This window comes from Cucurbita pepo, chromosome 5 (genome assembly GCF_057944985.1).
Source record: "Cucurbita pepo subsp. pepo isolate OVF chromosome 5, ASM5794498v1, whole genome shotgun sequence".
Classification (NCBI taxonomy): domain Eukaryota; kingdom Viridiplantae; phylum Streptophyta; class Magnoliopsida; order Cucurbitales; family Cucurbitaceae; genus Cucurbita; species Cucurbita pepo.
In genome coordinates this window covers 14,693,412-14,716,711 of record NC_141802.1, presented here as the reverse complement: position 1 = coordinate 14,716,711, position 23,300 = coordinate 14,693,412, and the positions used below count along the sequence as shown (strand labels likewise).

The following is a 23,300-nucleotide window of genomic DNA, read 5'->3' as shown; positions in this document are numbered from 1 at the left end:
GAAACTCTAGTTTCCGCCTCCCCGATTGCGGCGACGCGCCGACAATCCCACAACGTCCTCAACACCGATTTCCGACGGTCAACCTTCTTTGACACAATGATCCCAAATCAATGCCTTACTTCTACTCGATTCTTCCTCCGAAGAGCAACCCCAACGTTCCGGAGGAACGTTTGGAGAGAAAATCCTTTTCAAGGGAGGTAAAAGGTTGGGCATAGGAATATAAAAATAATATGAAGACATTTGCATTCAAGGGTTTTTAGGATAAGGAAACTCGGACAAATAGGAATGTTTCTATTAGGTAATAAAAGTCTAGCATGAATCCTTCTATTTTCGGGGGATTACATTTAATTATTTATTTTATTTTTAGGTAATAACTTACTGGTTGAAAATTGCACATTTTCTGGCGAGAATAAATGCATAACATAATATCTTGTTATATAGAAATAAAAATAAAAATCAACCAAATAAGGCAAAAATGGAAAATCTGAAACGTTACATTTGTTGTGTATTTAAAGGTGTTCTCAAAACACGTAAGTCCATGACTGTGTTTTAAGGTGAAAGTTATGTTTAATTCAACGGACGAGTTTAGATGATGATGACAGTAGCGACTCTAGGTAAGTGGAAATTTAGGGTCGTTACAACTAATTCCAATAAATTATAGAAACTAAATTCTATGCTTTTTTAATTAGACAAGATTTAAGCAGTGATTTTCCCGAACCTCGCTATAAAAATATTTTAGTTTTATACTTTATGTGAGATCTCACATCGGTCGAAAAGGAGAATGATACATTTTTATAAGAGTGTGAAGTATATTATTATTATTTTTATAACCAATAATAATAATAATAATAATAAATAATGATTATTATTATTATTTTTAAAGTTGAAATATATTATTGAAATTATATTAGACAAAATACAAAATTTAACGTAAAATAGATCATGCGTATATTTTGTACTTCGGAAATATCACTGAACCGAACCGTCATTACTGGGCCGCTCTGCCTCTAAATGGCCCAAATAACAATATAGATAAATGGGCCTATGGATTCAAACTGGGCCTCCCTATCTCGACCGACTCAAAAAAGCCAGGTCGTGAAACGACACCGTTTTCAGTGAGATTCTCGAACAAGATTATAAATCAGAGAATTTCTTGCGCGATACTCTAGTTTCTCATCGTCCTGTCTTCTGCTTTCTTGCCTGGAGAAGGAAGAATCGCAAAACCAGAATGGCTGCCGCAGCTATGGTTCTTGATCCCAAATCCTCACTGGAGCCACCGGCATCGTTCCCATCGATGAGATCTGAACTCCAAGGCCTGGCGGAACAGTCCTCCGACGAGGATGACCTTTACAGCCGTCTGAAATCGCTGCAGCGGCAGTTGGAGTTCATCGACATTCAAGAGGAATATGTGAAGGATGAACAGAAGAACTTGAAGCGCGAGCTTCTACGAGCACAGGAAGAGGTTAAAAGGATACAGTCGGTGCCTTTGGTAATCGGTCAATTCATGGAAATGGTCGATCAGAATAATGGGATTGTTGGATCCACAACTGGTTCCAATTATTATGTCAGGATTCTCAGCACTATTAATCGCGAACTTCTTAAACCCTCGGCCTCCGTAGCTTTGCACCGTCACTCTAATGCGTTGGTCGACGTATTGCCTCCTGAGGCCGACTCTAGTATATCTCTGCTCAGCCAGTCGGAGAAGCCTGACGTGACCTATAATGTGAGTTTTACATTATTTTGTTTTCGTAAATTGTTCGAATTTGCATAATGATGTTGCTTTCGGCGTTCTTGTATTTCTCCGTTTGTTATAATAGAATTAGGGTTTAAGTGGAATCCAGTCTTGTTATTTTGAGTTGGAACTCTTTATAAATTTGGATACCATCTTGATCGTAATCGCAAATTGAAAGAGGGTTAGATTGTTCTTCTAAATAGTTGGTGATCGTTCGACAGAATAGTTCTATGAAATTTCATAATGCGTATTGTTTTTTTCGTTTTAATCGAAAATTAGCATTTCCCGAAAGATTAATGTCACATTTTTATGATTTCGAAAGGTTTTGAGGGTTTCTTTTTGTAGTGTCTTTCCCTTGGGTTTAAATGTGTGGATTTTGATTGAACTACTAGTTGAACATTTTTTTCGTGTTAATCTGTTCTGAGATACTCCCAAAAGAAAAATACTTCTTGGTAGTTTTAAAATGTCCTAATTGAACGCATTTTCTGCATAAAACACAGTTTGATAGCCTTAACTTTTTGCCAAGGTTCACCTTATTTACTCTCGAGTATTTTGACATGCGTGTGAGGTTGCCTACTTTGATTAGCTGTTTAGACTCTATTTATTTCTTCTGACTTGATATTAATTCTTCCTTGTATCATGTTTCCCTTAAGGAAGGTTTATGAAAACGAAGGGAGTTCGAAAAATTGCTTACTGGTTTCTTCTTAATCATTTTTAGGATATTGGTGGATGTGATATCCAAAAGCAAGAGATTCGTGAAGCAGTGGAGTTACCTCTTACTCACCATGAACTGTACAAACAAATTGGTATTGATCCTCCTCGAGGTGTTTTGCTTTATGGTCCCCCTGGAACTGGTAAAACCATGCTTGCTAAGGCTGTTGCTAATCATACAACTGCTGCCTTTATCAGAGTTGTTGGTTCTGAATTTGTTCAGAAGTATTTGGGTGAGGTATGTTTGGAGTTTCCTATTTATCTTTTATAATTTCAATACTTGTTCATTTTCCAACTTATACTACAACTAAGTTTGTGAGACGTTCTTTTACATGAACTACCAATTCAATATTGGTTGTTTGTAGGAAACTAGCCATTGATTTTACATGAGATGTGTTCTTAATCTCAATTTCTAATAATGTTAGACAGAGTGAAACTGACGGGTTTTTCAAGTTCAATTTTTGTTGGAGATCTTTTCGAGATTCAGTTTTATGCTCTTTCTATTCAATTTCAGGGCCCAAGAATGGTTCGTGATGTTTTCCGCCTTGCTAAGGAAAATGCCCCTGCAATTATCTTTATTGATGAGGTTGATGCCATAGCAACAGCCCGTTTTGATGCTCAAACAGGAGCAGATAGAGAAGTGCAGCGTATTCTCATGGAGCTTTTGAATCAGGTACGATATGCATAAAATGTGGATCCCATTTCACAAGGTTATTGATGCTGTGATTCTCTTATGTGGATACTGGTTGCTATTTCCTGAAATTAATTAGGAGTGGGATTTTTAAGCGTTATATTAGTAGTAATGAATAATTTTCTGATGATTACTGATTCATTTAGTTTTCAACTTAATTTTAATTTTGGTAGATGGATGGGTTCGACCAGACAGTGAATGTTAAGGTCATCATGGCAACGAATAGGGCTGACACATTGGATCCTGCACTCCTACGTCCTGGAAGACTTGACAGGAAGATAGAATTCCCTTTACCTGATCGCAGACAAAAGAGGCTGGTATTTCAGGTAAATCTTGCAAAATATTTTATTTTAAGCTCTATATTGTTTCTCCTGTAGTACTGCAGGAGTGGCTTCTTGTTGTATTTATAATATGTCTCTCTTCAGCTCTCACCCTTCCGGATGGCAGAACTAATATTAGACATCTTTAGTTTTGGCTATGCATGCTGTGAGATTTGCATTTGACTGCTGTCTACCTGTCAATTTTAGTTTATAAATTCTCTATGGTTCTATGTAGGTTTGTACCGCAAAAATGAACTTGAGTGATGAAGTGGATCTAGAGGATTATGTTTCTCGCCCGGACAAAATCAGTGCTGCTGAGGTTCGTAATTGAAATGTCGTTTTGTGCAGTAAATGTGTTTAGCTTAGTAATTATAGTAGAAGTCTTCTTTTGAACATCTCAATACTGAAAAGTTATCTAATTTATTCTCTTTTCTTCCTGTTATTCTATTTTATTTTTTGTCCCATATCCTTTCGAACTCATTTTTGATATCATTGAAGCCTGAAGAACCTTGTTTTTTGAAGTGCATAGTGTACCATTAGATGATAAAACACTGCGTTTGATTCATTCTTCTGGTTTACTTCTTCAGTCTCATTACCTTGCAGCATATAATCCTCCACCTCCACGCCACTTTTAGAATTAGATTCTGAGAAAATAGGGTGTGGGGTTGTTAACTGGAGTAAAATATGGGAATGGAGCGTAGGCCAGAGAGAGACATTGTTCGTGGCTTTCTGGGATTAGTTAAGTAAAGAGATTTAGAAAGGTCCATGCTCCTTAATTGTTAAAAATGCTGTTACAGTCTTCCTATCATGTAGGAGCATTTAGTTGGCATCTAGTGTTGAATTAGATTACAAAAACAAATTTTGTGTATCATTTTCCCCTCTTCTTTATGGAGTTCAACATTAATCAATAGTTGTGATGGCCAACTGCAGATCGCCGCCATCTGTCAAGAAGCTGGGATGCACGCGGTTCGTAAGAACAGATATGTGATACTCCCGAAGGATTTCGAGAAGGGATACAGAACCAACGTGAAGAAGCCTGATACCGACTTTGAATTCTACAAATGATCCTCAGAGGTGGAAGTGAAATCTGGGTATGATGATCATAATTACAGATTGCTTTCCTTCACCTGGAGATGATGGCATAGATAAGGGTTGGTATTCTCCTTGTATCAACCTGTGACTCCTTGCCCTGTACTCTCTATTTTAGCGTCATTTAGAATGCTTCTCTTGCTCAAACTAGATTTGTTTGTTCTTAATGGAGACTGCTCTAATGTATCCTATCCCCAAGCATTGAGAAGGATGATGATGTTTAAGCACCCAGCAAATAGAACAACAACCACACTGTGGAAGGATTTGAGGGCTTGGAGTTTGGGTGATGATTATTATAAACTGGTATTAATGTGAGTGAATGTGTGTGTAAGTTATTGGTAATTTGAAGATAGTTTAGGGTAGAATGTTGTTTGTATGTAAGCCAACAATCACAACAACAATCACAATCGTGTTGTTTTTTAGAGATCATCCAGGAGGAGGGTGAAGGGAAGAAAAGTTTGGAAGACGCATTGAATTTGGAAACGGAAGGCATGATTCAACGTAGGGAGTGAAAAAGGTGATAATCATTGTTCTTTGACGTTTTTTACAGCCTCCAAATTCTGATGTGATTACCAAAAATTAGAATAATTATAGAAGGACAAAATGTTGGCCTGGACTCGGTAAAATCCTTTAGATGCCAAGTGGACTGGCCATTCACTGCGGCGAGATTAGAGTGTTACTTTTGCTTTTACCTTTTTTCTTTTTAATTACTACTCAACTTATTTATTTAAATAACCTTTAATTTTTTTTTTTTTTTTTCAATTTTTCATTGAAATTTTTAATTTTTTTTTTTAAAAAAAAAAATACCTTTAGACTATTTTTAAAAGTTAAAAAAATACTCCAATAGTTAGTATAGGAATCAAATCAAAAGCACCTGTTTCAAAAATATCTATGTAATTTTAAAATTAGCATTTAATGTTTTTAAATTTTAGAAAAAAAGTTTTTTTTTCTTTTTTTTATTATTAATGTATGTGTATGAACATAAATCATATATCTACCCTCCAAATAGCCATTTTCTTTAAATTTATTCGGCCTATTTGAGAAATTTATTCTGCATATTTATAGAAATCTAAAAGTTTTAATAATTAGGATGAGAGAGTAAAAACAATTTTTTTTTTTATAATTTAATTCAATAATTATAAATGGAAAAGGAATCTTCCACCTCAAAAAAAAAAAAAGATTCTTATCTTCCTTACTATATTTGGACACTTATAATAAATCCAAACACAAATACCACGATTATTTAGTTAAAATTTCCGTTATATTTGTTTGTTTGGGTTCCATGCTTGAAGTACTTTTTTTTTTACATATTAGTTGGGAAATAACGTGCATTTGCATTTAACCACCTATCACCACTTGCAATTTTCTTTATTTTGAAATCTACCTTCTTCTCCTTAAACTACACTCACCCTTGAATCACGTGCATTCTCTTTACCTAGATTTATGTATTAGGAGACAACGTTACCATGAGAATTGTTGTGGAAACCGAGAGTTTTCTATCAAGAAACTTTTTTACTAACATCAAGGATGAGCAAAAAGGTAACGGAAGAGCCCATCTCGGGCTCAACCTTGAGAAAACCAACCCAAGGAGTGGGTAAGTCATAGTGATTATACCAAAGGAGGACAATATCAAACCTTAATACTCGATGGGAAGGTCAAAGTCAACTCAAACCAAATCAAGACAGAACCAATCTAAGGTCATTCTGGATATATATATAGTTTTTATTAAATAATGTAAAACATTCTAATAACTCGAATAATATTTTATAACGATAAATAAGATATAATGTTCAACATGATGCTGTAAGGATTGAATAGGGACCGAAGTCGGTGATAGAGAATGTAATTTCTATCCTCGATCTAATTTAGTTAACAGGGACTTCTCACCTCATTCGAGGTGCCCTCCATAGGGTTTCAACCCCACGGATTAGAAGAACATTTCTTGTAAAAAATATTTGAATATAAACCTAAATTTTAAAATATTTTCAAGAAAAATAATAATTAATTTTAAATTTTAAATGTTTTTATACTAAATTTTATGAGCCAAAATAATTGGAAATAATTATTTTCTGTATAAACCAATTAAAAATATTCAATTATTTTATTTATGTGGGAATCTTTCTCAAAATTCCTTAGCACCAACCACATAATTATTAACATACTTTAACATTTTTTTAAGTAAAGAAAAAAAGCTTTTCTATTTTAAAAATTATTATTTTGTATTGTAATTAAAAAAAAAAAAAAAAAATTAGAATTTAAAGTGGAAACGACCATGGAGCGGTGGCATTGATGGTGAGACTGTAATTTTAGAGTAGCTGCAAACGAAAGCATGAGAACGTGGATGGGTTCATCGAAGAACGATGAACAACAACGTACTCTAAACGGCCTGAGCTGCCGATTCAATTAGTTGAACTCCTCAATTTATTGCATGAATTCAGAATCACCACCGTGGGTTTTTCTTCGTTTTTCCCCTCACTGTTCTTCTAAAAGCGACACAAATTCCTCTTTCTTTTGGTGAATCTCAGTGCTCTCACTTTTCTAATCCTTATTTTCTCTTTATTTTGCAAATCCGTTTTGATTTTCTCTTTGCATTTGCAGTTCTATCGATTTCTTGCCCCAAATTTCGCTTTAAAGCTTCGTTTCTCAGATCCTTTCATTCCGGCGGGATGTGAAGCTTCGGCTCTGCTTTTTACTGTAAGTGCTCTCCGGCGGCCATGGAGAACTTCTCTTAAGCTTCTTTGTACCTCTTTTTACCGGTGGCTGGTTCTTCCGGTGACGGCGTCGGAGGGTTCTTGGGTGTCGCTTTCTTCGTTTTGAGGTTCTTCACTTCCCCTGTTTTTTAGTTGACAGATCTGTGTTCTTGTTGGAAATATGCTTCTATTTCGGTTGATGTTTTGTTGGAATTGTTTGTTTGTGAGCTCAGATTACACTTCGAGCTAATTTTCTGGCTTACATTCACCGGATTTGTGTAGTCTTATTCTTCTTCCAAGCTTATTAAACCTGAAAATGATTGAACCCTGTTTTGTGTTCTTGTTAACCATGGAGTTATCCATGTTCTAAATCACAATTTCCTTGTCATTTGGTCAAAAATGTTGTTGTTCTTCCTTATTTTGTGACTTGAAATTTGTTCTGAAAGGATTTCTTGAACTTTTGGGGTTTGGCTACACTCACACACTCATTGTTTAGGAAGATGGTGACGTTGAGTTCTTAACTTGATAAACTTATTAGTGAAATCCATACCAACTCATACTCCTAGTTCTCGGTACGAGTACCGAGATGCTTCTGGTTCGATGTTCGAAAGATGGTCACTGTCGAGATTTAAGCCTTTGTTTGTTAAAGTTATGAAGTATGAATTCAGCTCGGTTGTTGAGTTTCCATTTTAGTAGCACATGATGTTGTATAAATTCTTTACTCTTTGTGTCTGATGTTTCCATTGTGACTGTGAATAATTTCTTCCGGGTTTCTTTCCTTTCAAAACCTTGAAAATCGACATCACTTCTCGTTTCCAAATTCGTGGCAGGTAAACAGCAGGGCCCGAACGAACGAACGGATTGTGGTTGTCACTTTTGTAGTTATTCCTGTGTTAAGTAATTCCAAATGAAGCTGTGTTCAGCATCAGTGCTTTCTCTCGTTTTGATTATTGTTAATCTACTTCACCATGCCATTGCTGACCTGAACTCAGACAAGCAGGCTCTTCTCGACTTCGTATCGTCTGTTCCACATCGTCGGAACCTTAACTGGAACGATAGTTCATCAGTATGCACTACTTGGGTTGGCATTACTTGCAATGCAGATGGAACCCGTGTGCTTACCCTCCGACTTCCTGGGATTGGACTAATTGGTTCAATTCCTCCTAACACTCTAGGGAAACTCGATGGTCTTAAGATTCTCAGTCTTCGTTCCAACCTCCTTAGCGGAAAAATACCGTTCGATATTACCTCACTTCCTTCTCTCCAATATCTTTATCTCCAGCATAATAACTTCTCTGGTGACTTCCCTTCATCCTTTTCACCAACACTCAATGTATTGGATCTATCATTCAATTCACTCGAAGGAACGATTTCGAAAACTATCCAGAATTTGACACGGCTAATTGGATTGAACCTCGGGAACAACAATCTTTCTGGTTCTATACCAGATATCAACCTCCCTAAGCTCAAGCATTTCGATGTAAGCTATAACCATCTTAATGGTTCAATACCGACTTTTTTTAGGACATTCCCGGACTCATCCTTCATTGGAAATCCTTTATTATGTGGATTGCCTCTAAAATCTTGCTCCATAGACCTATCTCCAGCACCTGCCATTTCTCCAAAGCAGAAAAGACTGAAGATGGGAGTTATCATAGCTATTGCAGTTGGTGGATTTTTGGTTCTGTTCCTTGTAGTTGTTTTCGTGATCGTGTGCTGTTTAAAGAGAAAGGACGGCGAAGGCAGTGGCATGATAAAGGGGAAAGTTTCTGGTGGTGGGAGAAGCGATAAACCGAAAGAGGAGTTCGGAAGTGGCGTGCAGGAGGCTGAGAAAAACAAGCTGGTGTTCTTTGAAGGTTGTTCATTTAACTTTGATCTTGAAGACCTGTTAAGGGCTTCAGCTGAAGTGCTTGGAAAGGGCAGCTATGGAACAGCTTATAAAGCTGTCTTGGAGGAACCTACCACTGTTGTGGTGAAAAGATTGAAGGAAGTGGTGGTCGGGAAGAGGGAGTTTGAACAACAGATGGACACGGTCGGCAGGGTGGGGCAGCACCCGAACGTCATGCCACTCCGAGCATATTATTACTCGAAGGATGAAAAGCTCCTTGTTTATGATTATGTCCCTGGAGGCAGCTTGTCGTCACTTTTGCATGGTATGTGTTCTTTACTTCTCTTCTGTTTAGTTATCTACTGTATCATTCTCTGTGACAAAATGGTTTTAGTTTAATACCGACTTAAAGCGTTGTGCATAAGTACGACTCGTGGAACATCCCTTTAGACAAATTATCGTAAACAAAAATTGTGGACTAAGAGGAAAGTTGTGGTAGTACGACTCGTGGGTTGTTTTCGGCTTGGAAACAATGGGAGGTGGTCATAAAAGTTAGATCCCACGTCGGTTGGGGAGAGGAACAAAACATTCTTTATAAGGGTGTGGAAACCTCTCCCTAGTAGACGCGTTTTAAAAATCTTAGGGGAAGCTCGAAAGGGAAAGTCCAAAGAGAGTAATACCTGCTCGCAGTGGACTTGGGTTGTTACAAATGGCATTAGAGCCAGACATCGGGAGGTGGCCAGTAAGGATGTTGAGCCCAAAGGGAGTGGACATTGGGCGGTGTGCCAGTAAGGACGCTGGGCCCCGAAGGGGGTGGATTGTGAGATCCCACATCGGTTGGAGAGGGGGACAAATCATTCTTCACCAAGATGTGGAAACCTCTACCTAATAGACGCGTTTTAAAAACCTTGAGGGAAAGTCTGAAAGGAAAAACCCATAGATAGAGGACAATATATACTAACGGTGGGCTTGGGCTGTTACAAATGGTATCAGAGCCAGATACCGGACGGTGTGCTAGCGAGGACGTTGAGCGCCAAAAGAGGATAGATTGTGAGATCCCACATCGGTTGGGGAGGGAGAGCAAAACGAGCAAGGTTCATATAATCTCATGTTAGCTATGTACTGTGTATTGCAGGAAACAGAGGAGGGGAAAGAACACCAGTTGACTGGGACACAAGACTCAAAATTGCTCTTACAGCAGCAAAGGGCATTGCTCATATTCATACAATGGGTGGTCCAAAGTTCACCCATGGAAACATCAAGGCCTCAAATATTCTCCTAAACCGAGATCTCAATGCTTCTGTCTCTGACTTTGGCCTTACCCCTCTTATGAATGTCCCAACTTCTCGAACTGCAGGTTATCGTGCACCCGAGGTGATCGAAGCTCGTAAACACACTCACAAGTCAGATGTTTACAGCTTTGGTGTTCTTCTTCTCGAAATGCTAACTGGAAAAGCTCCCCTCCAATCACCTGGTCGTGACGAAATGGTCGATCTTCCTCGCTGGGTCCAATCGGTCGTGAGGGAGGAATGGACAGCTGAGGTTTTCGATGTAGAGCTAATGAGGTACCAGAATATTGAAGAAGAAATGGTGCAGATGTTGCAAATAGCAATGACTTGTGTAGCCAAGCTGCCCGACATGAGACCGAACATGGACGAAGTCGTTAGAATGATCGAAGAAATACGGCAATCCGACTCGGAGAACCGGCCGTCCTCCGAAGAGAACAAATCCAAGGACTCAAATGTGCAGACCCCATGAATTCTTTGATTCAGAGATTGTGTTTATTTTCATTATTTTAGAAGGAATTGTCCAAATTAGGAGCTAAGTTTGTAGAGTGTATCTAATTCTTAGTTTAATTAGAGATATTTTAACCTCTTTTGTCATGCTAGGGGTGTACATTGAATTCGAAACTTCGAAGATCAGACTAGACCAAACTTGAATCATTAGGGTTGAGTTGGGTTATTTTTTTTAACCTAATTGGTTCGGTTTGGGTATCGTAGTGAGCTCACAGACATAGCCTTCTTCAATATCTTCGTAGCACCACTCTAGGTTTAAACCTCTAGCACGTAACTCATTTGAAGTTATGTTCTTATCCTGTCTTCTCGAGAAAGTGAAATGGGGTATAAATAACTATGTTCGTGTTTCACTCTCCTCCCTAATTGGTACTGTCCAGTATAAATATAATTTTTTTTTAAAGGAATTTTAATTTTTTCCAATATTTTTTAATATTCATTTTCTAGAATATAAAAATTTAGATATTTTGTTTACTCCCACTAAAAATGGGGTTAATTTTCGTATTTTTAAATAATAATAATAATAATAATAATAATTATTATTATTATTTACTTTTCGAAATATATTTAAAAGACAAAATATGGAAATTAAGAATATACATATACAGATATATATATATATATATATTTTGAATAATTTAGTAAATAATTTAAGAATGGAAAAATTCTAGAAGCATCTGTCTCCTTATTTAAAAGGCTGCGAAAATTATTTCCTTCAGGATTCGCTTCTTCTTTCTTCGAAATTGTGAAACCCTTCATCGTATACAGACCTCGCAAGTATTTGCCGACTTCATCTCTATCTTTCTTCATTTATTTTTCACTTTTTCAATGTTAATCAGCCGTTTTCTGGGCTCTTTTGACTTAAATTTTGCTATATTTTGTGTTTGGGGAGCCAGGTTTCTTGTTCGTATTCTGGAAATTTATGGCTTCAAAGCGGATTCTTAAAGAGCTCAAGGATTTACAGAAGGATCCTCCTACTTCTTGCAGCGCTGGTATTTCACCTTCGTTTCATTCTGCATTCTCAGCTTAATTTGGGGTGATTGTTTCTTATGCGACAACCTATTTTGGGTTCTTTTCTATTTTGAGATTGTCGAACATGGTGTGCCCTTCCTTTCAATCCTTAATTGATTATTGATTTCTTTGTTGTGAACATTATTTCTTTGCTGGTCTGCTTCCAATTGCCCGTTGTTAATTCGTTTTCAATTGTTCTGCTGTTGTTGTCTCCCAAAAGTACCCCAAAGTTCATATGTGGTATTGTTTTTCAATAGGTCCTGTGGCTGAAGACATGTTTCATTGGCAAGCAACTATCATGGGACCTACTGACTCTCCATACTCTGGAGGTGTATTCTTAGTTTCTATCCATTTTCCTCCGGACTATCCTTTCAAGCCTCCAAAGGTGAAGTAATTTCTAATACCGCTGTGTTCATATATGCCCCAAGAATTGGTTTCTGTGCTTACTAGAATTAGATATGTATTGAGTATGACATTGTCTTTTTGTTCAGCTGAATATTCGTACTGTTCCATATATCTTGATTGTTTTATTTAGCTTGATTTCCATAGTTTCATGCTACCTACAATGTTACTGTAGGAATATTTGTAGTGAACTTTTTGAAACCTCGCAGGTGGCTTTTAGGACTAAGGTGTTCCACCCGAACATTAATAGCAATGGTAGCATCTGTCTGGACATTCTTAAGGAACAGTGGAGCCCTGCGCTAACTATTTCCAAGGTTAGTCTAAATATACAGTCGATTGAAATAGTTTCTAACTTTGATTAGTGGTGTTTGAGCGGTTCTCTATTTTTGTTCCAACCATCTGTTACTTCGTTTTGTTGCTACAATTTGGCTGTTTGTTCTAACGTAGTTTTCTTTTAACAATCTTTCAAGAATAACCAAATTACTTGAGTTTGCTGAATGGCCTTGAAATTGGTATTCCATGTCTGGTTTTTTGCACTACATGAAATGATTTCCCCCCTCAATTGTATTGAGCTTTCTGGCTATTGTGGAGTATGGATCCTAAAGAATGGAAACCTAAAGCAATCCTTGGATCCCAATGATTCAAGCGGGATGATTTATATGGATCTTGCTTTATTACATTTGTGGTTCTCCAAGGAACTGGTATTTCAAGCTATTGTTGTTGAGGACGATCATGGGTTTATAATAAGGAATATATCTCCATTGGAATGAGACTTTTTGGGAAAACCAAAAGTAAAGTCACGAGAGCATATGCTCCTGGCAGTTACCAATTTGAAGTTAGAATCTTATAGTAAAAGTTTAATGAATGTATTTTCAGGTGCTTTTGTCCATATGCTCACTTCTAACCGACCCCAACCCGGATGATCCTCTCGTTCCCGAAATTGCTCACATGTACAAGACTGATAGAGCCAAGTATGAAGGTACTGCACGCAGCTGGACTCAGAAGTATGCTATGGGATAATGGACTACAACCTCAACCATTTCAGCTCTTGAAGAAAGAAGTGTCCTTGAATCTTGTTTCCATGAAAAAGTGAAAGAAACGAAAGCCTGTGTGTTCCTAAAACTTGAATTTTTTTAAGAGCTTAACTTTGATTGTGAATATTGATTTGAAGAAATTATATTATCTTATTCTATATTCTCTAATGATTGATTATTCATTCTACCCTATCTCGCTAATGTCAGACCAACATGTTTTATGGGCTTTTTTTTATTAGCATGTCCGACACATTGGCTAATGTTCTATAATGAATGAATGTTTTATTTGTTATGAGTTGGAAAGCTGTTTGTTTGTCCTGTTGTTTACTTTTGGTCCTTACACTTTCAAGACCATCGGAGAAGTTTTCGTACCCTTGTAAGGTATGTTTCGTTTCCTTTTTCAACAAGAAGTTTGCAATGTATATTACTTCTTTCATTGCTCTATATCTAGTCAACATTATTTTTATAATGGTGTGAAATTTTCGACATAAAACAAAGTCATGGTTCGATCATGGAACTAAATGGAACTAAATGGAACTAAATTTTTGTTTCAAACTAAGTGTAGCCATTAATTCATCTTCACCAAGCAGCAAAGCACTTGAGAGCACAGAAACATGTGGATTTGTTTTAGAGCACATAAACTTTGACTTTTAGGAGCAGATCTCAGTCAATCCAAGTCATCCGAGTGGGAAGTGATTGGGAGAAGCCAAAATATCAAGTCTTGTTCTCTTCGAATGTAAATTAATTAATTTCTTGACATATATATATATATATATATATATATATATATATATATATATATATATATATATATGAACATTCTTTGATGTCCTACATATCTGCCTTCAATCTCTGTTTGGTTGGACTTGGATTTTCCACTCCCAAGTCTTCCCTTTTCATTTCCTCTGCTTCTTCTTTTCTGGACTCAAAAGGGATTCTTGGTGTTTGATCCATTTCTATGTAATTTAGTTTGTTGTGAAAAGTTGTTTCAATGGTGTTCTTGCGTTTCATCCTTCTTCTTCTTCTCTGTTTTGCTGAGTTTACAGATTGATTGATCTTCTTTTGCTGTGATACTCTGTTTTGTTTTGTGTATGCCCACTTGGGAATTTTGATCTTACCCCAAAGCTTCTTGGGTTTTGTTAAGATTGATTGTTGTTTCAGATCTAACATGTCTGTGGGAGAAATGGGTTTTTCTCCAGAGCGTAGAATCAACCACCGTCGGAAACCGCCAAGTTCCGGCGACTCTCTGGAACTGCAGCAGAAGCTTGTTAGGATCATCGTTACCGACGCCGATGCCACGGATTCATCCAGTGATGATGAAATGGTTTCCGGCTCAACAAAAGGAATTAGGAGACAAGTTAGAGAGATTCCTATTGGATGTTACTCTGTTTGTTATGGTTCATCAGAGTCCCCTGTTCCGGCGATTAGCAAGAAACGAAGCACTCGATCACAAAGCTCCAAATCCTCTCACCGGAAGAAGTTCAGAGGAGTCCGGCAGCGTCCGTGGGGTCGGTGGGCGGCGGAAATCCGAGATCCGACTCGGAGGAAGCGGATATGGCTCGGAACATTCAATACGGCGGAGGAGGCAGCGGCGGTTTACGACCGAGCTGCTCTGAAACTCCACGGCCCAAACGCCGAGACGAACTTCTCCGACGAGGGTGAGGTTTCCACGGCGGCCAAGGGCGGTAACAAGCAGGAGGACGAATTGGAGTCGCCGAAAACGACGAGGGTTTGGTCACCGGCGTCTGTTCTTCATTATGACGGCGCTTTACCTCTGATTGATGAGATGTTTTGCAGAGAGATTGATGAGTTCGGATTCAACATGGAGGCGGTGGCAAGATTGCCGGCGTCGAGGAGGCAGTGCGGCGGCGAAGAAGATTTCGGGGAGGTAGAGCTGGACTTGGACTATTTCTTGGTTGACGTCCTCTAAGTTCTAAATAGCGTGGAATTTCCATGAACATTCAACGACGTCGCGAATTTAATAATAATAATAATAATAATAATAATAATAATAATAATATGGCGATTTTATTAAATTAAATATTAGGTGAAATTTGTGATGTGGCTCAAATTAAAGTGTCTATGAATATTAAAGGAAAAAAAAAACTATTTTTGTTTAATTTCGTAATTAATTCCAACAATATTACTACATTAGTTCATTTTATTATTATTACTTAGTTTTTTTTTATTAAGTAAACTTATTAAAATAAATTTGACTACTTTTAATTTAATTTTTATTCATAAAAAGCATATTATTGTGCCTTAATTTCTTATTTTATTTTATTTTATTAGCTATTAATCATTATGCTCAAACAAATTAACTTGAAAATTATTAGTGCAATAATTAAATGCAAATACATAGGATGGATACAAAGTCAAACAAGAAAAGTTTTAATATTTTTGCTTTTTCTATAAATGTCTTTATTTATTTATTTATTTATTTATTTATTTTGGTTAGTATAAAAGTTTTTAGAGTGAATAATACGTTTATGCTATTTTAGTTATTTACTTACTATTTCATACCTTTTAATCACACTAATTAATTAAATTAATTTGTGAAATTCTTGACTATACCCTCACATGCCATTTTCAAAATACCATTCATTAACTATAAATTATACACTTTTATTTTTCCAAATTGAAAAGCCGTTTATTAAAAGATGAATTTAAATTGTCTTTTAACATCGTTACTAAATCAACTTCTTACAACAATCAATAAATAATAGGTAAAAATATTAATATAACAATAAATAACAGGTACATGACTTGTATTTCGATTACTATGAAATTCATAAATGAAATTTTTTAATGGTAGTTCCAAAAAAGTGCACTTCTATATCAAAAAAAAAAAAAAACTCGTCAATTTTGGATCCAATTCAAAATAATGACGAGATAAACCTATCAAACAAATATAAGCTTATTTAGAAAGTAATTATCGACAAAAGAGTTTTCAACCATTTTAAAACCACTACCGAAGATGCCTTAAAGACAACAAATTATAACGTTATAAGGGCGAAATGGACTTATATTTGAATGTATAATGAAAATAAAAGGTGGAGAGAGATGTATAAAAGGGAGAACAAATAAAGAATAAGAAAAATAAAAGAGTGATAAATGGGTTAGTTAAAGAAGAATGGAGAAGGCGGCAAAGGGCAAAAGGGTCCTTTCACCATTGTTTGTTTACCAAACACATCTTAACCGACCAATAATTCCAAAACTATAGCCGCCGCCGCCTTTCCCTGTTCACTTCCCTTTTTATATATTATATATTTTTAAAAAAAGTTTATCATTATTATTATTATTTTAAACTAAACTTATCTTAGAAATCTTTATATTTCAATTATTAAAATGGTCATATTTAAATTATTTATTCATTAGTATGTTCGCCTATGATTTAGACTTATTGCTATTATCTATATATATATATATATATATATTTATTTATTTATTTAATTAATTAAGTTAATTGTGTGGCGTTGAAGGAAGCCACCCCACCATTCTAATAGTTATCCAATATAGATATTATGTGTTGCTTTGTCCCACAAATCAATTGGAAATTGGAAGGCTCCACCTCCATTTCACCTTTTCTTGTCTAATGCTTCTATCATTTACATACAAATTAATCTTTCTTTTTTTTTTTTTCGTGATTATTTTTCAACGATATAACATATCACTCACTCGTGAAACAAAAAAAAAATATATTTTTTTTTTAATCAAAATATTGAGTAATAAGTAATCGTGCATATCACATTCGTAATACGATCGTAAATATAAAACAGTTTAAAAGATCAGCTGTTTGAGTTTTCAGTCCCTTAAGTAAATAAACATAATAAATTTTACGAAAATAGCATTGTTACATTACAACACATCGAGAACAGTATAAAAGAAGAGACAGACTACAAGGTACGGTTTTTTTTTTTTTTTTTTTTTATCATTCAAATCAAACTGATCAAAGCATCATAGGGTTGGATGGGTTTCATCATGCAATCAACCAACCAGCATGTTCACAGTGTCAAAAGAGTTTGTTTATGCAAAGCTTCAGGAGATTCCTCTCAGATCTGATGGGGGTAAAGGGCAAGTAGGAACTATGTGGGTCATTTGAGAACTCATGTCAAGCCCTACACCCGATCGGTTGGAAGACGACATCGGCTGAGACGTTAACGGAGAAACGGCATTGAGATTGGATGCTGCAGGGAGCTTAATGGGGTAAACTTCGGTGACTTCTTCTGTACCTTCATCCAGGTATATAACATCCTGCATGGTCAGCTGGTGGTATTCAACAATTTCCCTTAGAAACCGATTCTCACGTGCGTAGACTGAATTTTCGTGGGCCAAACGAGCCTTCTCTGCCAGAAGTGTTTCGAGTTGGAGTCGTATCTAAAGTTAAAAACATTAGGAGTTAGAACTGAAATCAATTGATTAAAATGATTCTCTAGAAATGAATGCTACCTATGGAATATTGACGTAATGGGTAAAGAAAGGTACAAGATGAGCAAAGATGGTGTGAATAGAGAGAGTGGTTACCAAATCATCATCTTCTAGGTTGTTCCCTCTCTCACGATTCTCCCGAAGAATTTTACTTTCTTCTTCCAGCTGAGCACATCGCTCCTTTGCAAAAGCAAGATCTGCTTTGACAGTCTTCAACTCTCGAAGAAGCAGCTTTGCTTTGGCAGCCATTGCCATTGCAACCTATGGAGTCAAACAAATGAAAAGAACAAAAAAAAATGCCCATTTTTCTTATTGCAAAGCATATCAAACGTAGCTACGGCAAATTCTACCAAGAAAGTAGACTGATATTCATAGAAGAAAAGTAATTCATCTCAATCAGCAATCAAATTTCACTTGCACAATATATAGGTTTCAGTGACATCGTGTTCATTTGTACACTGATGGTGGATGCAATTTATGCAAATAGATGCACGAGTTACAAAAAGAAAAAGAAATCAAGTTCTACAATTATACCGAACGAACTATATATCACATATGATACGAACATTATCAATATGTCATACAAAAATATAGGGCAGAAAGGGCAAATAAATTAGTTGCATCCTACAACATGAAAACCAACCCTGCAGACGGTAACGTAAAAATATCAATGTGATGAGGATAGACACATGACAAACTCTAAATACATATCAGGTCATTTCATAAGAACTCGGCAAGAGGGGGACACAATAATAAATAATCCAATCCACACCACCCAGTCAACAAAACTTGTGAAACGAACAAGAACCTAGATCAAAACCTCCACAGGAGCATGCAACACATCGTTAGCAGGAAATATGAGCCATAAAAAGAAAAGACTTGAATCCTCATGTGAAGCTCAGGACACCAAATCTTGTGGAAATGAACAAAGCCAGACACCAAAGAAAAAGACACGAACAAGACCAACGGATGTTTAAAAAAAGGTTTGCAAGAAAAAATACAGCATATAGATCCAATCCCCAGATCATTCGGTCTAAGCTAACTGACTTATAGGTTAAAGCCATTGGTATAATGCAAATAAGCTTTAAGCAATGGTTTAATGATATAACTTCATAAACTAGTGATATACAGTTGCCACCTTACGTCGCGAGATGCCTTCAGCTGAAGTTCAATGCCGGTTTGCATTTGGGTCTGTGGTTGAGGCTGTGTCTGAGAATGTATGTTAAAGCCAGAATTTGGTGTCTGATACTGTGCCACTGAACCACCAGATTTTTTCTTAATATGCTTGCGAGTTTCTTGAATAATATCAGCTGTTTTGTTTTCCACAGCCGTAAGCTTTTCCTGAGAAGGAGACAAGGAATATCCTTAAGAATGATGTGAAATGGAGACGTAAGTAATCTTAGAACACTCAGCATGGTCCATGACCCCTGATGTTTTAATGGCATATTTTTCTTTTTGGTTAAAATATCATTTTGGTCCATGTAGTTTAGGTTTCATTCCATTTTGGTTCTTAAACTTTCAATAAAACTTAAAATTGGTCTCTATTCTTAGTTTATTGTTAACTTTTCTAAAAAATTATTTAATCTTTATTAGCCTTCCTTTTACAAAATTTGGAAATATATTCATGTGGTATCTTTTCTTGCATGAAAATAATCATTATTATTTAATCAATTTCGATAAAAATAAACGAGAACTAATGGTAAGGACCAATTTCAAGCTTTATTGAAAAAGTGCGAGAACTAAAAAGTGACAGAAACTCAAAGTACAAGGAATAAAATGGTATTTTACTGTCTTTATATATATATATATATATATATATATATATATATATATATATATATATTAATGTTTTCATGCTACATATTTCAGAAACAGAAAGAAGCATAAGGAATCCCTATTTTCTGAAATATACAAGGGATAATTAGATAGGCTATTATGAATTTCAGTTAATAGCTTACCTCAAAAGCATTGCCAATATAGTTAAGGGAAGATGTAATGGCACCCAATCCCTTCTGGAAAGAGGAATTTTCTGTTTTTTGTTGGCTTTCATCTGACCGACTTCTGTCATAACTCTGCATATTACAACAGATACAAAAATATTGGGTTTTAACTATAAACAGACACATTAACATCCTACCAAAACATTCTACAGATAAGATGTCCTCCCATGAGATACTTAGGTCAATATTGAAATGCAATTTAAGAAAATCTTACCTTGACCCTTGTAGCAGTACCTGTTCCTGTACCTGTACCAAGTCCTTGCTCCCTCATTCTTCCAGGTGCTTCAGGTTGCTGGACATCATTATCATCATCAAGAATTGCTTTTGCCTTTCTGGCCAACGCACCCCAGAATCCATGTTTAGATTCATTCAAACTTTTCATCGATGTATATTCATATGCCTTTGAATCCTACATTAATACGCACAACAAAATTTTCAGAAGAGATAGTAAATAGCGAAACTATTCAACTGTTGGAGGAGGATGCAAAATATAAAATGATTAATAAGATTCACAAAAAAGTGATGGTCCACAGGCAATAGAACATAAATGATACTCCTCGCCCAAAGTGATAAAATTAAAATAATTGAGGGTGTTATGTATGATGGATGGAAAACTAAAGCCCTTCATTTTCTCCTTCTACCTTGAATGACTAGATCACTTGGAGTTTCTTTCCACCACTTGTTTCATATCAGGATATATGCCACAGAACGAAAGAACCCACAAGGAAAGGCAATGAAAAAGAAATCCATCATAATTGAGGGAACTAGATAGAGTAAATGCAAAGAGAGCTTCTCCGAGCATGAAAAGAAACAACAAGAACGTGCCCGGTGGCAATGTATCCGGTACAGAGATAGCCAGAAAGTAATACAATGCGCAAAGGAATATATGATAGATGAACAAACAGTAGGCATAGTAGAATTTATCAATGATAAGAGAAAGGTGAACATATAGCTGTTGGAAAATCTTAAAATATCAAAGTAGTTTCGTTCTTCTTTCCTCAACAAACCAATAGGGGCAAAATAATAATCAAGGATAAACGAGAAACTGCAACATTTAATGGAGATAGAGAAGAAATTTTGCAAGTCTGCTGCGCTCGATGATTTCTTCTTCAAAGATTTAAGGAAAACACTGCTACATTTCTATGGCATATATTACAAGGTTCTAGAGCTAGTGAAGGGAAGGGGTGCTAGTCTCATAGAACTATTATTTGAAGGCAGGCATAATTTCCTTTTCTTCTTCCCCTTTGTTTTGTAACGTAGATCTAGCAGTAAAATTCAGTTTTCATAAAACATTGGTTTTAGTATACTGTTGCTGAAAGATCCAATATGCAGAGACACCAATAGAGCCATCAATCGTATCTATAAGTTTGAATCCTAATGGATTATTCAGCTTGGAAGTAAAGAAAGAACAAAAACTGCTTCTAAAATGCTCAAATTAACAAGTGTAAGGCGCAACATTATTTTTACTCGGCCAAACAAACTACCAAAAACTAATACTGAGAGTTCTAGCAGAAGATTCCGTTTGCAGAGTAAAGAAAAGACAGAAACTAAACCTGATGGGACGCGGGGGAAGGAGAAGCGGAAGATGAAGTGGGCTTCGGGACACGGGAAGCAGAGCGCGCAGCATAAGCAGATGAGACTGAAGAATCCCTATATGCCGATGACGCTTTTATGGCTTTAGCAGCAAGAGATTGTGGGGAGCTTGATGACCGCGAACTTCCGACAGCATCATTGCCACTATCGCTACTAAGATCATGTAAATCGTCATCTTCATTGGATACAAGAGGAGTAGAGCGCCGAGAATTCCGAGCTACTTCTTCAAAACCTGAAGGTCTTATCGGCCCTTGATGCCGCCTCTTGTATTCCATCTCCGTCTTTCTCCCTAAATTCCAAAAGCCCTTTGGCCAATCTTAAGAACACGAAACCATTTCAGAATACACGAACAAAATCCCACCTCCAGCGCAGAAAAAAGAACAAGAAGAGGTCCTCAATTGAAATGTCAAATTTCAATTTCAGCGCTGCACGCAGCCTTCTCAGTGGAACTCGAGGATAGATTCAGATTGGTCAAAAGAGGGAAGGCAATTGAAGATAAGAAGCTTGATTTTCGTCGTTGAAGAACAAGAATCAGACGAAAACCGAATTTGACGATGAAAACTTAATCGAAACAAGAACTAGTTGAGCCTTCGTTCTCCAATCATTTACCCTTGGATTCCTTCTCTCTGAATCTCAATCTCGATTGACTCTCTCTCTATATCTCTCAAACCCCGGTCGTCGGAGCCCACAATTCCGGTTGAAAGCAAGTTAGATAGAACTTTATTTATTTATTTTTTATATTTTATTCCGCTAATTTTTCAATGGGCCTGATCCATTCTGTTTAGCCCGAAACTTCTCGGGCCCCTGGTGGGCTATTACCGAATGCCACGTGTCTCTGTGTCTTTCTTTGGGTACGTACCGTTGTGTTGGTTACCACCCAGCTCAACTCTATGTATTTTAGTTGAGTTAAGTTGAATCCCGTTACCGAGTTGTCATTTTTTTTATATGGATCATGCTTAGCCAAAAAGTGATTGCATACCCATTTCAAATCGTTTTACGTTGTTTTCTTTTGTATAGCTTTCATTCTAGCATAGTTATTTATTTTCCTTATAACGTTGTGAGAGTCAGTGTCAAAGTTGACTCGGCTCCTATAAGTGAAATTATTAAATATGTCAACATTTAAGTAGCTGGAAAAGTCCCATGTTGACCGGTTGGTCAAGATCGAGAAGTAGATGCTCGCTCTATATGTTGGAAGTCTTTGATGGTTTTCAACTTTGAGAATCTTGCAGGGACGAAATTGCAATCAAAGCTGACAAGATCATGTGATAGCTAGCCACCTAGACAAGATCAATTCTGAGATGTTCATGGTCGAGACCCTAAAAGATCAAGTCACACGAGCTTATGGCTTCGAGCGTGGGGATAGTTTGACCGACTCTGTTGCCCGCATATATTGAAGGTTTAGACACTCACAAAAAATGATAATCCAGTTGGTCTTAGACTCTTATAAAGATGTGAAAGTTGTTCATGATGTGGTCAAGATTGAAAGGGTGGATTTCAGCATCAAACTAAACTCACCGTGAGAGTGGTGGGGACCCAAACCCCAACAGGGGACACAGTCCAACTTAACAAGGTACAGGTCCCATAGCCTAAGCCCTTTTCTGGGATTCAAGATGTCAAGACTCTGGAATCTAGTTGACGATGTGATATTGTGGTAGAGATCCAGGCACATGAATATTCAATACGGTTAATGTACCACAACACTTGGAAAAGAACCAAATAAGAGTTTTGTTCGCAATTCTTCCTAGAAAATGTCGAGATATTCGTGAGACGAAAATTGAGGGAATTGAAACATACCAGAAATACTTGAAATTATATCAATCCAAACTCTATGAATAACGAGTTGTGGGTGCGGGGACCCATTGAATGTCCGAATGCCCAAAGGGCAATGCCATCAAAGACACGTTTGAAACGAATTTAGAAGTCGAATTTGAAACGATGAAAGTAAAAACACCACTAGTCGAAACATTGACAATCCTTG

The 23,300-nt window shown here is 36.6% G+C and overlaps 5 protein-coding genes across 5 annotated transcripts; 4 read left to right on the top strand and 1 right to left on the bottom strand.

Moving 5' to 3' along the window:
• Positions 1-1,163: 1,163 nt before the first annotated feature.
• Positions 1,164-4,858, top strand: RPT3 (regulatory particle triple-A ATPase 3). Its single transcript, XM_023678004.2, has 6 exons — positions 1,164-1,723; positions 2,451-2,681; positions 2,958-3,116; positions 3,308-3,460; positions 3,690-3,773; positions 4,385-4,858. The coding sequence occupies exons 1-6, from the start codon at positions 1,229-1,231 to the stop codon at positions 4,517-4,519; spliced, it is 1,257 nt and encodes a 418-aa protein (XP_023533772.1). The 5' UTR covers positions 1,164-1,228; the 3' UTR covers positions 4,520-4,858.
• A 1,957-nt stretch (positions 4,859-6,815) lies between these two features.
• Positions 6,816-11,207, top strand: LOC111796089 (putative inactive receptor kinase At5g58300). The gene is made up of 4 exons (XM_023678779.2): positions 6,816-7,057; positions 7,142-7,361; positions 8,064-9,386; positions 10,197-11,207. The coding sequence occupies exons 3-4, from the start codon at positions 8,141-8,143 to the stop codon at positions 10,817-10,819; spliced, it is 1,869 nt and encodes a 622-aa protein (XP_023534547.2). The 5' UTR covers positions 6,816-7,057; positions 7,142-7,361; positions 8,064-8,140; the 3' UTR covers positions 10,820-11,207.
• A 300-nt stretch (positions 11,208-11,507) lies between these two features.
• Positions 11,508-13,469, top strand: LOC111796092 (ubiquitin-conjugating enzyme E2-17 kDa). Its single transcript, XM_023678782.2, has 5 exons — positions 11,508-11,632; positions 11,751-11,846; positions 12,123-12,250; positions 12,477-12,581; positions 13,144-13,469. The coding sequence occupies exons 2-5, from the start codon at positions 11,777-11,779 to the stop codon at positions 13,285-13,287; spliced, it is 447 nt and encodes a 148-aa protein (XP_023534550.1). The 5' UTR covers positions 11,508-11,632; positions 11,751-11,776; the 3' UTR covers positions 13,288-13,469.
• A 337-nt stretch (positions 13,470-13,806) lies between these two features.
• On the top strand, positions 13,807-15,514 carry LOC111796090 (pathogenesis-related genes transcriptional activator PTI6). Its single transcript, XM_023678780.2, has one exon. It carries the CDS (start codon positions 14,470-14,472, stop codon positions 15,229-15,231), a length of 762 nt encoding a protein of 253 aa, XP_023534548.2. The 5' UTR covers positions 13,807-14,469; the 3' UTR covers positions 15,232-15,514.
• A 1,599-nt stretch (positions 15,515-17,113) lies between these two features.
• LOC111795485 (uncharacterized) lies at positions 17,114-22,033 on the bottom strand. Its single transcript, XM_023677936.2, has 6 exons — positions 21,283-22,033; positions 19,944-20,138; positions 19,688-19,801; positions 18,873-19,070; positions 17,826-17,990; positions 17,114-17,678 (listed from the first exon to the last, which is right to left on the bottom strand). Exons 1-6 carry the CDS (start codon positions 21,595-21,597, stop codon positions 17,340-17,342), a joined length of 1,326 nt encoding a protein of 441 aa, XP_023533704.2. The 5' UTR covers positions 21,598-22,033; the 3' UTR covers positions 17,114-17,339.
• Positions 22,034-23,300: the final 1,267 nt, after the last annotated feature.

What these genes read in the sequence shown, in the direction of transcription:
- RPT3 (XM_023678004.2), top strand. Translation starts at nt 1,229, where the DNA reads ATGGCTGCCGCAGCTATGGTTCTTGATCCCAAATCCTCACTGGAGCCA. An exon ending in AGCCTGACGTGACCTATAAT is followed by an intron (nt 1,724 to 2,450) that starts GTGAGTTTTACA and finishes AATCATTTTTAG; the next exon opens with GATATTGGTGGATGTGATAT. An exon ending in AAAAGAGGCTGGTATTTCAG is followed by an intron (nt 3,461 to 3,689) that starts GTAAATCTTGCA and finishes GGTTCTATGTAG; the next exon opens with GTTTGTACCGCAAAAATGAA.
- LOC111796090 (XM_023678780.2), top strand. Translation starts at nt 14,470, where the DNA reads ATGTCTGTGGGAGAAATGGGTTTTTCTCCAGAGCGTAGAATCAACCAC.
- LOC111796092 (XM_023678782.2), top strand. Translation starts at nt 11,777, where the DNA reads ATGGCTTCAAAGCGGATTCTTAAAGAGCTCAAGGATTTACAGAAGGAT. An exon ending in TCCTACTTCTTGCAGCGCTG is followed by an intron (nt 11,847 to 12,122) that starts GTATTTCACCTT and finishes GTTTTTCAATAG; the next exon opens with GTCCTGTGGCTGAAGACATG. An exon ending in CTGCGCTAACTATTTCCAAG is followed by an intron (nt 12,582 to 13,143) that starts GTTAGTCTAAAT and finishes ATGTATTTTCAG; the next exon opens with GTGCTTTTGTCCATATGCTC.
- LOC111796089 (XM_023678779.2), top strand. Translation starts at nt 8,141, where the DNA reads ATGAAGCTGTGTTCAGCATCAGTGCTTTCTCTCGTTTTGATTATTGTT. An exon ending in CTTGTCGTCACTTTTGCATG is followed by an intron (nt 9,387 to 10,196) that starts GTATGTGTTCTT and finishes TGTGTATTGCAG; the next exon opens with GAAACAGAGGAGGGGAAAGA.
- LOC111795485 (XM_023677936.2), bottom strand. Translation starts at nt 21,597, where the DNA reads ATGGAATACAAGAGGCGGCATCAAGGGCCGATAAGACCTTCAGGTTTT. An exon ending in CTTCCCCCGCGTCCCATCAG is followed by an intron (nt 20,139 to 21,282) that starts GTTTAGTTTCTG and finishes GTATTAATGTAG; the next exon opens with GATTCAAAGGCATATGAATA. An exon ending in AGCTGAAGGCATCTCGCGAC is followed by an intron (nt 17,991 to 18,872) that starts GTAAGGTGGCAA and finishes TTGACTCCATAG; the next exon opens with GTTGCAATGGCAATGGCTGC.